The sequence below is a fragment of the Protopterus annectens genome, chromosome 6.part0 (genome assembly GCF_019279795.1).
Source record: "Protopterus annectens isolate FY-2018-M chromosome 6.part0, PAN1.0, whole genome shotgun sequence".
NCBI classification, from domain to species: domain Eukaryota; kingdom Metazoa; phylum Chordata; order Ceratodontiformes; family Protopteridae; genus Protopterus; species Protopterus annectens.
This window is the reverse complement of record NC_056737.1, coordinates 873035083-873047966: the sequence shown is the minus strand read 5'-3', so window position 1 is coordinate 873047966 and position 12884 is coordinate 873035083. Positions and strand designations below refer to the sequence as shown.

Sequence of the window (12884 nt, the reverse complement as noted above, 5' to 3'; positions counted from 1 at the left end):
ATGTTTTGCTGGCTCCCGATACCTCTTAAGGCCTTATCGGTGCAGACGTCGGCTCCTACCATGTTGGCTCCGTCCTCTGGTTTTGGAACCCAGGTTTCCTGTGTCGGGCCCAAGGGGGATACTTCGGGACTTTTGTCTGTTCCAAGCCTCCCTCTTGGCGCTTCGGCTCTGGGAACTTCGGTTCCAATCTTGGCTTCAGAGGTTGGTCGATCCTCTGATTTGGGGTGACACGCCTTCGAAGCCATGAGGAGCGCACTGGCCAGATCATCAGTCACATCACCCGGGTCAGTCATTCCGTCCCCTTCCACTCCGGCTAGAGCCTCTGATGCCCCCCTATTGGTTGACGGCAAAGCCCCAAGGTCTGGGGATACCCCCATGAGCGGTCTCCAACTTTCTGAGGGCCCCTCAGAGTCTTTGCATGAGGAGCCCCCAAGAAAGAAATTGTGCAAGAGGAAGCACTTAGACTCCCAGGATGAGTCCCTCACCTCTGATTCCAACCTCGAGGAGTCAGAGGGGTCCCCCAAGTCGTCCTCCGATGACGTCTTTCTCCGACATCCTGGAGATTGAGGCAGAGAGGCGGCTGGTCATCCAAAACCCCCTCTGAGGAGGAGTCTGTATTCCACAAGGCCTTTGGGGCTCAACCCTCCACCTCCTGGGTGTCTCCACCCTTCGATGAGCTCCAGGATTTGATCTGTCGAAGGACGTGGGAGACTCCTGACTAGGTGGAACCTGTACCAAGACACCCTAATAAATTTCTGTCAGCTCCCCCTGGGAAAGAGTTCTTGTCTAAAGGGGTTTCTGTGGATGCCATGGTAGTGGCGGCCACTCAGCAGGAAGTAGCCGAGTCTTCTTCCTCCGTCCATCCTCCTAACAAGGAGTCCAGGAGTATGGATCGGTACGGGAAGCGTGTACCCTCTCTTCAGCGACCTTCACACTTCGGTCTCTGAACTATCTGTCACTTCTCTCGGCTCCAGAGAGATCTCCTTAAAGAGTTAGGCAATACTCTAACGGGTAACATACCTGAGGCGCTAACACAGATGGTTAACGCCCAGTTGTCTACTCTTGGCTCGATTGTTAACTTGTCCATGAGGCTCATATCTTATGCAGCCGAAGGGGCGAGCAGGGCAGCTAACTGAGGTGTAGCCCTTAGGAGGCAAGCCTGGATGCGCCTGTGTCATTTCGCGGAGGCCTTCAAGTCTTCCTTTACAGACGCCCCCTTTGATGGGTCCTCACTCTTTGGGACCAAAGTGAAAGACGCCCTCACCAGATGCGAGCAAGAGGGAAAGACCCTGTCTGCCGTAGGGGTCCGTTTTTCCCTCCCATCTAGGCCTTATCCCAAGGCTCAGAGGGGAGGAAAAATGTGGTTCAAAAAGTCTTTCCCTGCTGAGTCCCCGGGCAGAGGAGGGGATGGCTATTCTGGGAGACACCGCCCTAGAGGCAGAGGAGGCCCTCGCAATTCGGGAGACCGTGATTCCTTTCGCGGGCCTTCCTATCATCGTCCCTGATGCATTCCCCGACTGTGCTATTCCGGATCCAGTCGGGGGTCGCATTTCATTGTACCCGGAAGCCTTGGCAAGTATCACTGAGGATCGATGGGTGCTGTGTATAGTTTCTGGAGGTTACTCCATCCCCTTATTGTCAGACCCTCCTCCACCCAGGAGAATCCCAGACGTTCCACCCAGTTAGCGGGATCACGCAACACTAGAAATCTCAAAGTTGCTGGAAAAAGGAGTCATCCAACCGGTCCCCCAGACTAGATCGGATTAGGGACTTACTCAAGACACTTTTTGGTGCCGAAAAAAACAGGGGACCTGAGACCCATCTTTGATCTCAGCCGACTGAACCGCTATGTTCTAAAGTCCAAGTTCCGAATGGTCACTCTTCAGTCTATTTTTCCGTTACTGGGAAAAGTATGGATGTGCTCCATCGATCTCAAGGATGCTTACTACCATATCAAAATGGACAGGGCATCCAGGAGTCACTTACGCTTCCGGCTGGGAGCCAGTCATTTCCAGTTTTGTGCCCTGCCCTTTGGCCTCACCACAGCCCCACAGTGTGTTCAAGTGTTTGGCAGTGGTGACAGCTCACCTGAGACGTCAAGGATTCCAAGTGTTTCCATATCTGGACGACTGGCTCCTCACCGCCCCCACCAGGCATCTTCTTATTCAGGCCAGGGAAACTACCATTGCACTTTGTCATCGACTAGGTATTACGTTGAACTGGGGAAAGTCTGCAATGCTGCCCTCAGTGTGTCACATTTATAGGCGCAGAGCTAGACACCATTCACATGCGGGCTTTCCTGCCTCAAGAAAGGATGGAGGTACTGCAGTGTCAGGTTCGCGCGTTGCTACCCCTCAAGAAGGTTCAGGCCAGATGGGTCCTACAGCTCCTGGGATCCATGACTGCCAAAATTATGTTAGTGCCCCTGGCCAGATTACACATGAGGCTTCTGCGGTGGCTTCTCTCGGCACAATGGTCCTTTCAGAATCTTCCCCTGTCCCATCTGATCCTACTCACTGATTGGTGGAAACAGGACCTCTGTTGGTGGCTGACTCCCACCAACTTGAACAAAGGGAATCCTTTTATTTCTATGACTCCGGTTGCCACTGTGACCACGGACACCTCCCAGTTAGGGTGGGGGGGGGCATTATCTGGGCAGGACTGTCCAAGGCACCTGGCAGGATCACGAGGTACATCTGCACATCAATGTTCTAGAGATGAGAGCAGTGTTCCTACAGTTGCAAGCACTGCAGAGCTTTCTTCCCTTAGAAACGATCGCAGTTCACTCGGATAAACATGTCTGTCGTGTGGTACCTGAACAAGCAAGGAGGAACCAGGTCTTACCCCCTATGCAGAGAGGCCATGTGAGTGTGGTAGTGGGCAGTGTCTTCCAGTCTGTTCTGGCAACGCACATTCCGGGGAGGGGCCAGTGTGATAGCAGACAGGCTGAGCAGAGCTATTCTGATGCCTTACGAGTGGTCCCTGAACCGCCGAGTTGCAGAGCAGATTTTCAACAGGTGTGGTCAGCCTTGCTGCAACCTTTTCGCCAGTCCCCTCAATACCAAGTGCAGCAACTACTTCACTCTGATCTCCCCACAGGGGGAGTCACCCAGGGACGGTGTAGTCCACGATTGGCCTCCCGGTTTGCTCTTTGCTTTCCCTCCGTTTCCTCTGCTACCAAGAGTGATCCAGAAAGCCATTTCCTCGGGAAGCAAGATGATTCTTGTCACCCCATACTGGCCTCACCAAGTCTGGTTTTCCTTTCTTCATCAGTATGCAATGGACAGTCCTTGGATTCTGGATCCAGTACCAGACCTACTGACACACATGTCGGGACAGTTCCATCCTTCCCTGAGGACCCTCAGGTTGACAGCTTGGCTATTCCACTTCCATCGTTAGTCAAACTTCATCGTTTTTCACCTGAGGGCAGTACACATTTCATCTTCCTCTCATAAATCTTCTACCAGGAAGATTTGTTCCAGCAAGTGGAAAAGATTTTCAATTTGGGCTCAATCCAGGGGTCTGGATCCTTTCACAGCCCCCATCCCTGCTGTCTTAGATTTTTTATCCACTCTTTTTCAACAGGGTTCTGCTCATGCTACCATTAAGGTTCAGCTGGCCGCTATTTCCAATTTTCATACTTCTCACGAACCTTCCCTCATGGCGCATAAGCTGTGTAAGGCCTTTTTGAGGGGCACTTTGTTGCTTCGGCCTCCTGTGGCAGAACCCATCATACCTTGGGACTTAAATTTTGTGTTACAGGCCCTGACATCATCACCCTTCGAACCAGCTGCCACTTGTGATTTAAGATTTCTGTCTTGGAAGACTGCCTTTTTAATAGCTATCACATCGGCTAGACGGGTGTCGGAGATTCAAGCGTTGTCTATCAAATCCCCCATATTTAATATTTCATAAGGACAGGGTCTCTTTGAGACTTAACCCTTCCTTCCTTCCGAAGGTAACCTCTGCCGTTAACCTCAATCAGTCCATTGAGCTGCCAGTTTTCTTTCCTCAATTTTCCAACAAGGCAGAGTTTGTTTCATCAATTGGACGTACACAGGCAGCTTCGTTTTTACTTGCATAGGACTAAACTACTTCGTAAGTCTGACCAACTCTGTGTCCTTCTCGGAAAATAGAACAGGGTTGGCTGTTCATAAGATTACAATTTCCAGGTGGATTTCTGACTGCATCTCCTATGTTTACTCTTTGGCAGGCAGAGAGTTACCATTCCCTGTCAAGGTTCACTCCACCAGGGCTGTTTCAGCTTCAGTAGCTTATCACTCCAGACTATCTTTAGATGAAATTTGTGCTGTGGCTACTTGGGCTTCTCCCCACACCTTCATTACTCATTACAAATTAGACGTGGCTTCTAGGGGCCGTGCTTCTTTTGGTTCCACTGTTCTCAGGAGTATCTTCCATTGAGCCTCCCAGGATAGAGGTGCTAGGGAAGCTGTCCTGTGAGTAAGAATGTAGGTGAGATTGGACCAAATAACATCTACAAGTTATGTACTCACCATAACGCTTGATGTATGTGATCCATCTCGCCTCACATTCTTACGTTCCCTCCCACCTTCCCCCCTCCTGGAGGATTTGGAGGCGACATTTGTTTCAGGATCCTTCGGTATTGGTTATTTTTTCTTTGCTGCCCTGGTTAGTGTCCTTCTCTTCTGACAGTGGTTGTGCATGAGGTGTAACTATGAGTACTGCAAACTAGATCTGGGGTTGTGGAGCAGTGCAGCATGGGATACCAGGTTAGCCCAGCCAATTAGAGACTTCGTGCTAGAAAAATATAGTTGGCCGAGTCGGAGCCGATGTTCAGCTCCGAACCCGTGAATGTGAGGCGAGATGGACCACATACATCAAGCGTTATGGTGAGTATATAACTTGTAGTTTACTTCCCCTCCAAGATGCTTTGGTATCCCTTCATTCCCAAAGGGCAGCTCATATCTAAGTAAATTTCGTACAGTAGGGTTCCAAAGAACCAATTCTTCAAGATCTAGGAACAGGGTATTACTCAAGGCTGCTCTTTGCAACATGAAAAGAAGGAATGTGGAGACAAATTCTAGACCTGTTAAGGGTTACGGTTCTTATTGGCCCCCAGTTAGTTACTTACTTTACAAAAGCTGTTTCCCATTCTTAATACTCCTGCTTTCATGGTGACCTTAGATCTAAAATACAATTAACTCCACATATCCACAGCAAAGGAACACAAGGAGGTGTCTCTGCTACAGAGCAAGTGGGACTAGCTTCCAATTCTGTCCATTACCCTTTGTCTTATCTCCTGCTCCAAGGTTGCTCTCAAAATAGCTGGCTCCAGTAGTAACCTTTTACAGGACCAAAGGTATGCAGATCTACCTGTATCTTGATTGCCTGATCTAAGCAAGTTCAGTGAAGGCGCTAGAAAGTTCTCTTCACCCGACCATGACCTGCATTTCAAACAAAGGTCTTCCTGAATCTAAAGAAGTCAAACTGCATGACCACCACCAGACTAGTATTCTTAGGAGCCCTGCTGAACTTGGAAAAACAAAGGGCTCTTCTTCCCCGGATAACATTATTTTTCTGACTTTGTATTTCAGATCATTATCCCAGCAGAAAGTGGTGTCAGCCACAAGGTCGAAGAGCTCTGGGGTAGCTTCCTGCATTCTTATGGTTCCCCTTGCAAAGCTGTACAATGGGAAGATTCATTGCTTTCTGATGAATTTATGGAATCTACACAGACACCCCTTCATCTTCAAAATAAAGCCTCCCCTTACTTGAAAAGAGAGAAGTTATGCTGGATAGAAACTTGCATTGAGAACAAAAGGGTTTCATTTCCAGTGCAAGTTTGGGAACCGTATGATCTGAGACCTAGCTTTGTTACCTGCACAGGCAACATTCAAGTGCAAAGCAGGTGGAAAAAAGCTTCCTGAAAAGTTAGGTAAACCTACAAGAAATAATGGCACTTTACAGATGTGTGATGGCATTCAAACAAAACCAGGAACCCTCTTTGTAAAGACAGACTATACTAAAGTAATGTGGTATATCAGCAGGGCAGTGTACACACCTATTCCATCTGACACCTAGCGGTGCAGCTATGGGAGGTGGTGCGGGAGATGGGATTGCACATAGTAGCCCTGTATTTCCTAGGAGAATGCAACATCTTTGCAGATGACCTGAACAGATCGGACTCAAATCCCCATGAGTGGATGCTGCATAACCCCATTTTCAAGAAAGTTACAGGAAAATTTAGGTGTCAGAAGTTTACCTATTTGCCTCAAAAGAAAACAGGCAGCTAAAAAAATAATGCTCAAGGGCCCTAAACACCAAGGTATGGTATATAGACACCTTTTTCACATGGACAGGTCTGTTTCTGTATGGTTTCCCTGCCATACTTTTATCTCTTGGTTACTTCTACTAAAGGTTAGGGAGTGATTTTAATTGCGCCCTTTTGGCCAAGGCAGGATTGGGTCCCTTTACTCTATAACTTGAGAAGATTAGAACCATTGGTGCTAATGTTTTACTGTTGTAAAAAATCATTGCGATTTCTTACTGTGGAAGATGCTGGTGGGCTCGAATACTAGAGATTTTATCCCCTCCTCCAGATCTGGCTGATGCCGTCCTCCCCTTTCAGGATATAAGGATAATTAGCTGGCACCCTTTTTTCAATGTCATCTGAGCCCAATATAGCCTTTGTAGTATCACTGGTCCAAAGCCAGAGATGTCAAAAGCGAAGTATCCCGTTGAGGAAAATGTTTGTTATTGTCAAAATTATTTAGATGTCAGTTGCTAAGACTTGTAATTGACTAGACTGTGGGAAGCATGTTCCTCATTGGGACTTCACACACTTTTTTTTTTTTTTTTTTTTCCCTTCCTCTAGGCCTAGAGCATGGCATGCTAGACCATCCCCACTGTGCTTATTTCAGTTCGAGAACTATAATACATAGTTCATTTTGGGAAAACTTACCTTGCCTCCCTTTGAGCCTGCCACTTTCTTATAACTTAAGGAAACCGCATTCTTAAAAGCCATTGCTTCCTCTAGGAGAATCTCTGAGTTACAGGCACTAATGTGTAAAGAACTTTCTCAGATTCCACCCAAATAGTCTCAAAGAGAACTAACCCCACTGTGAGTACTCAAGGTGATAACAAATCTCTCCCTAAATCAAACAATCCAACTTCAGGTCTTTTTCCCCAAACCTACAGAATTAGAGAACTTTACATTCCTTGGATGTGCACAGACAGCTCAGGGTTTACTTGGATAAGACATTTAGAAAGTCTGTTCAACTTTTGGAATTTTTAAGAGCAAAGGCCTCAAACTGCTCAGTATACAGTCTGAGTAGATCTGCTTTTGCTACAGACATCATGGTAGAGAAGAGACTGAGCATATTAAGACTTATTCAATAAGGGCCATAGCCACCATTGCTGCATTTTATCTTCGGGGGGGGGGGTCCACCAGAGATATTCTGGAAGTAGCCATCTGCTCCTCAGTCCACACTTTTTCAGACCACTACAACTTGGCCTCAACCAGCTGAGTTTGTTTCTGTAGTCCTACAGGGGCTATTTTCTGCCAGATATCTCTTCTCCAGGCGTCATTCTTATAGCTTTGGTAATCTTTCCAAGAAGTCATTACTGCAACAGTGAAACACTAACAGTACAGTTGTGCACCATAAATGTGGATGTTTTAAGTGTCTTCACTGTTACAGTATCCTTTCCCTTCCACACTTGCCTCCTCTTGACTCTGGGTTGAGGTAGCTTCCCTTCCATACCTCTACTTTAGGTTCCATCTCCATTTTAAGTCTTCCTTTTAGTTCTGTTTACTCTTTGCCTGCTGGAGACAGTACGAGTGGGTTGTGCTTCTGACCTAGGGCTAGGAGAGTAGGGCTGCAGTCCTGTGAGGACACAAAATACCTGAGGAAATGGACCAGCTGACTACTTATACCTAGGTGTCCTGATGTTTTAGGGTAGTGTGTCCACTGGGCCAGAAGGAGGGGGATAAGTCTCTGGTCTTGGGGCCAGCTGAGGGCTTCCACTACAAGAAATATTAAGAAGTTATTACTGCATTCTTTTTAAGTAAAAGTAACCACTTTCCTCAAATACCAGATTACAGAAATTGATCCTTCATCAGTAGGTAAGCTGCAGGTTGCTTGACTGATATTCCAGTGTGTATCCCCAGCTGTGGAACACATTTCTTTTGCATGTAAAGCAGCCCAGCACTCGTTCCAACTTCACTGTAAAACTCAGTAATTGGATGGGTAACCTCAAATTCTCACCCTTTCTATCTTGTGGTGCCCTCCTTGAGACTTGTTAACTTCTGAACGAGTTATTAGCTAGGCTTGTAATGGTGTAATGACTGCTCAGCACTTGTTGTTCTGGCATTTTTATATGGTGCCCACATCTTTTAAACCTCTAATTTAGAGACTAACATGAGTGATGGATAGCTTAATCACAGCTCTTGGAAAACATTCCATAAAGACTTCTCTGCTGGTAAATCTTGAACTTTTCACTGTAGACACCTAGATAGTGTTTCCAGATAGAGCTTTTGTGAGGATGAGACCGTAGTAAATGTTTAGCTTGAAATTACATGTTTTAATGTTTCTCCTTTTCCTCCCATCATGATCTTTATGTAAATGTTTGGATTTTGTTCTTTGTGAAATTGCTTTTGAAGCATTTCAAAGTGTGTGACGTAATCATAACTTTGCCTTTTCTGACAGATACATTGAGTTTCCTGACCATCTGTTGTCTTATTTGCCTTTTGTTTACTTGCATTGTTTTAACATCTGTGTGGTGTCCTCAGCTTTTGTAATAACATTTTCTCAAGTATCTGAAAATGAGGATAGCTGGGTCAGGATCCAACTGGCAAACGTGTAGGCACAGCCTTTGATACAACTCAGTAAGGTGATGGTGGATCAGACTTTTGGGAACTTCTCTACTGGTTTATGCAGATGGCTCTATGGAATGAACAGCTCTTCAACTGGTCACCTGTACAGATCGATGTTAAATCCCGTGTACTGATTTTAGTATTGCATTGTAACTTAGTGCAAAGAATACTTCCAGAACTCAGTTTGCTAATTGTCTTTTATTTCTAAAGGCTTGTGGAAGATGAGGAGCGACGTTGGACAGATGAAAACATTGATATGGTGGCTTTGAAGCATTTCCCTAATGTTGACAAAGACAAAGGTTTATGCAGACCTATTTTGTACAGTAACTGGCTTTCAAAGGTATTCCTCCCTTTTAACTTTAATAATGTTCATATGTGTGTTCTGTGTGTGTTACATCCTGGTAGTACTGTTTTTAATGTTTCCATGATGAAAATTGAAGGTTTGGCAATCTGCGTTATGACATTTTTCAGTGTCAAAATAAAAGGAAAAGGTAAATGCTTTGTGTAAGCTGTGTATGTAGGTGATACGTTAATTTCTGTTATGGTTCTTGGTAGGGCAATGTTATAATGTGCAGTATTAAGCTCTTCAATACTTAAATCACTGCATGCAAGTCTAATAATGGGAAGAAGTAACTAAAAGACTGAAACTAAAAATGAACACATACATGTCAAATGAGGAAAAGTGCTTTCCGTGTTCCTCACATGTAGGACACACTACTACCATCCTTAAAATTATTTCCAAACCTAAACCTTAATTGTACGCCCAGCTTAGCCTCATCAGAATAGCATAATTTAAAATAGCTGGTAAATGTCTGCATGTAGGTTCTTGCATATTTGAGTTCAATAACAGTTGCATGGAAGGGTACACAAAGTCTTGCATGTAAATGTTAAGTTGAATCTGATTTTACTAGGGTAAAAGTTTTGAGGACTCATTCTTGCAGTGTAATGGATCTCAGTGATGGTTGCTGAAGGCATTCAGCAGGCTTTGTGCCTCATGAATGGAGAAAAGCAACAGTCATCCGTTAGCACAAAAGTGGGCCAGCTACAGACCCTGGAAACTACAGACCCGCAAGTCTCACTAGCCTTGTATGTAAAGCCATGGAAACAATTATGGAGCCATGGAAACAATTATGGATATGATCAATAGAGATGTAGTAAACCACCTGCCACTGGACCCAACCCAGCTTGGTTTCATAAAGGGCAGATCATGTCTACTTAACCTGGTGGACTTCTTTGAGAAGGTCGCCAAATCAATGGATGAGGATGAAATTGTTCACACTGTCTACCTTGACCTGGCCAAGGCATTTGACACAATACCCCCACTCTGGCATTGTTGACAAACTCAAGAGGTTCAGTACAAACCCATATGTCACCCAGTGGATAGCCAACTGACTCACAGACCGGACCCTGGAAGTTAGAGTTGGGGAGTCCACCTCTTCAAAGAGGCCAGTCACAAGTGGAGTCCCTCAGGGATCAGTCCTTGAACCGTTCCTTTTTGGCTTATACTTCTCAGACGTAAAGGTTCAGTGTCAGTGGTCTCTGACTAAATTTGCAGATGATTGCAAATTGAGCTGTCATTGAATCTCGCACTGGCACAAATGTTCTCCCGGAGAAGCTGATACAAACAACTGTTGTCAGAGTCATGGACTAAAACTAAATGCCAAGTAATGCTTAACAGTATCCTTTGGGAAGTCATCCATCACTGGTAACCGTCATATTGACAACACCCCCCTTAGAGCTGACCCAGTAGTCAGGAACTTAGGGACACACACGGATTGTAATCTAGCCTTTGATCATCACGTGTCTACAGGGATGAGGAAATCATTCTGTGTTGCGCAACTTATAAACAAGGGTATGGTGTCAGAGTCCAAGGAAGTCATTGTTCCACGGTATTCGGCATTCATCAGACCTATCATTGAGTACAGTGTCCCCTTTGGTATGTACCTAACCAGGGATATCCAACTGCAATGTCCACAGAGGTTCCTCACTAAGAGTACACGGCATAAGTAATATGTCTTATGCAGACCGCCTCAAGGGCTTATCCCTCTCCTACAGGCTTTTGGGGGGAGATCTATGCCTGGTATGCAGGGCATTGTCAGACCCCACTCTGATGGACCTCCTGCATATCCACAAAACAGCACCACAAGTAGCCATTCTAAAGACTTGACCCTTGCCTGTGATATAAATAGGACCTGTTGGGAGAGATGGGTATGTGTACCAGAGACTATTCTGTCTATGGAACAGGCTTCCCATCCACGTGAAGCAGAATTCCACCCTAATCCAATTCAAGTGCAACTTGGACAATTGGATGGGAAACTGGAAATTCATTCCTGGTTTGGCACCATGTCTCTGATGCAAACAGGTAATCTGTAAATGGTTCATCTCCCAGTCCCATGCTTAAACTTATCAAGGGTATCAGAACTCCTCAGAGATTTGTGATGCATGGCTAGGCTTAAAAAGGCCATTGTGGTCTTTAGCCTAGTAAACACCTATGAAGCTACAAGATTGTTGAAGGAATATAACAAATTCCACACATGCTAAGTAGCTGAATAAAATTAAAGTAAGTCCTTGGGCACAATCATGGTGGTATTGGATAAGTGTGTATTTGCATGTGTGTACATGTCAGATTTGCTTGTGGAAGTTGGCTACTTACATAGTAGCTGCATACACATACTGCATTAGTTTGTGGTGGATGGACCCAGATGCTAGCTATCACAGGAAAGCAGTCTAGGAATTTAGATCAAGTTAATGTGGAAAAAAAGTTATGCAGTTGGGAGTAGGAATTGAGAGTTAATTGCTTATTTGTTTGCGCATGATGACTCGCAGAATGTTTAGGGGTGTGCAGCTCAGTTAACTGGAAAAACATCAGTAATTGGTTTAGTTTTATTGGCAAGAAGAAGTGGTGCCTAAAGCAAAGATAAACAAGTATGTAATGAGCTCATGCTGGGGAGGCATTGTAGGATATATACTTAATGTATGAACTGCCGAGTTGCAGGTTGATCATTATTGGCTGTGGTCTGTCTTTAAATTTAATTTTCATTCCCTCTCTATAGCCATCAGTGCTAGTCAGAGGACATGGACCTGGCTAGCATATTTGTAGGTTATTTTGTTTGGCAGCATTGGTGGGCCATAAAGTTTTCCCCACCTAGTCATTCGAGATTTCGGAAAGAAAGTAGTGTGGTGGTAAGTTAAATGAATGGAAGTGGTAAGGAATTTTGGAGAAAATAGAAACAATAAGGGGGTTAAAGAGTTTTGAGCATACGCCTGCTGCTTTTGGCAATGTGTGTGTGTGTGTGTGTGTGTGTGTGTTGGTGGGGGGGGGGCATTATGAGAATGGAGGTTATTTTACAGATAAGTTGGCGCTAGAATATATGGAGCAGAGGATTACAAAGGGTTAGCAGTGGCCAGAAAAATGAAGGAATGGATAAAAAGTATTGATATACTGTAAAAATTAATTATAACAGAATGGCAGTCTAGAGAAAGTAGGTGAATAAGAGGAGGGAAATGCATGCCCTGTATTTTGCAAGAGGCTATCCATTTAAGGCTGGGAAAGCCAAATGGGAAGCAAGGAACCTGGACAAGACAAAAGAGTTGAATGCTGCAATATAAAAGCGATCCAGAATAAGGGATTTTGGAAGTTTACAATATTGAAAGAAAATTCTGCATTGGCAATGATGGAAGAAGGTGTGAAAGGTGCCATGCTGAATAAAAGAGAGCAGAAAATGGTATGTATGTACGTCTGTGTGCGCGCACCTGTGTGTCTAGGAGATTGTAATAGATTCTTTGGTAACAAGCAATTAAATTGCCTTTACAAGTCCAGAAAGAAGTTGAGACTGTAATTTGGAGGAAAATTGTGGGAATCCATCGGTAATGATGGCAAGAGAAGTTAACAGAGCTGTTGGTGAAAGTCTTGTAGGAGATGCAGAAAGTGAGAGAAATGCTGGATTCATGAAAGTGCGCATAATGCCACCTGGGCTTGAGGGCAGGTAGGAGTGGCGGGTTTTAAATTCAGTCAAACAACAGGATTTGC

The 12884-nt window shown here is 45.1% G+C and overlaps 1 protein-coding gene across 1 annotated transcript in view; it reads left to right on the top strand.

Annotated features, from left to right (window-relative positions):
• The window catches only part of DYNC1H1 (dynein cytoplasmic 1 heavy chain 1), a 3754902-nt gene that overhangs the window by 2221476 nt on the left and 1520542 nt on the right, over window positions 1–12884 (top strand). Inside the window, exon 55 of the mRNA XM_044073590.1 lies at window positions 9065–9194. Coding sequence (XP_043929525.1) covers window positions 9065–9194 — 130 coding nt within the window. The remainder of the gene's footprint in view (window positions 1–9064; window positions 9195–12884) is intronic.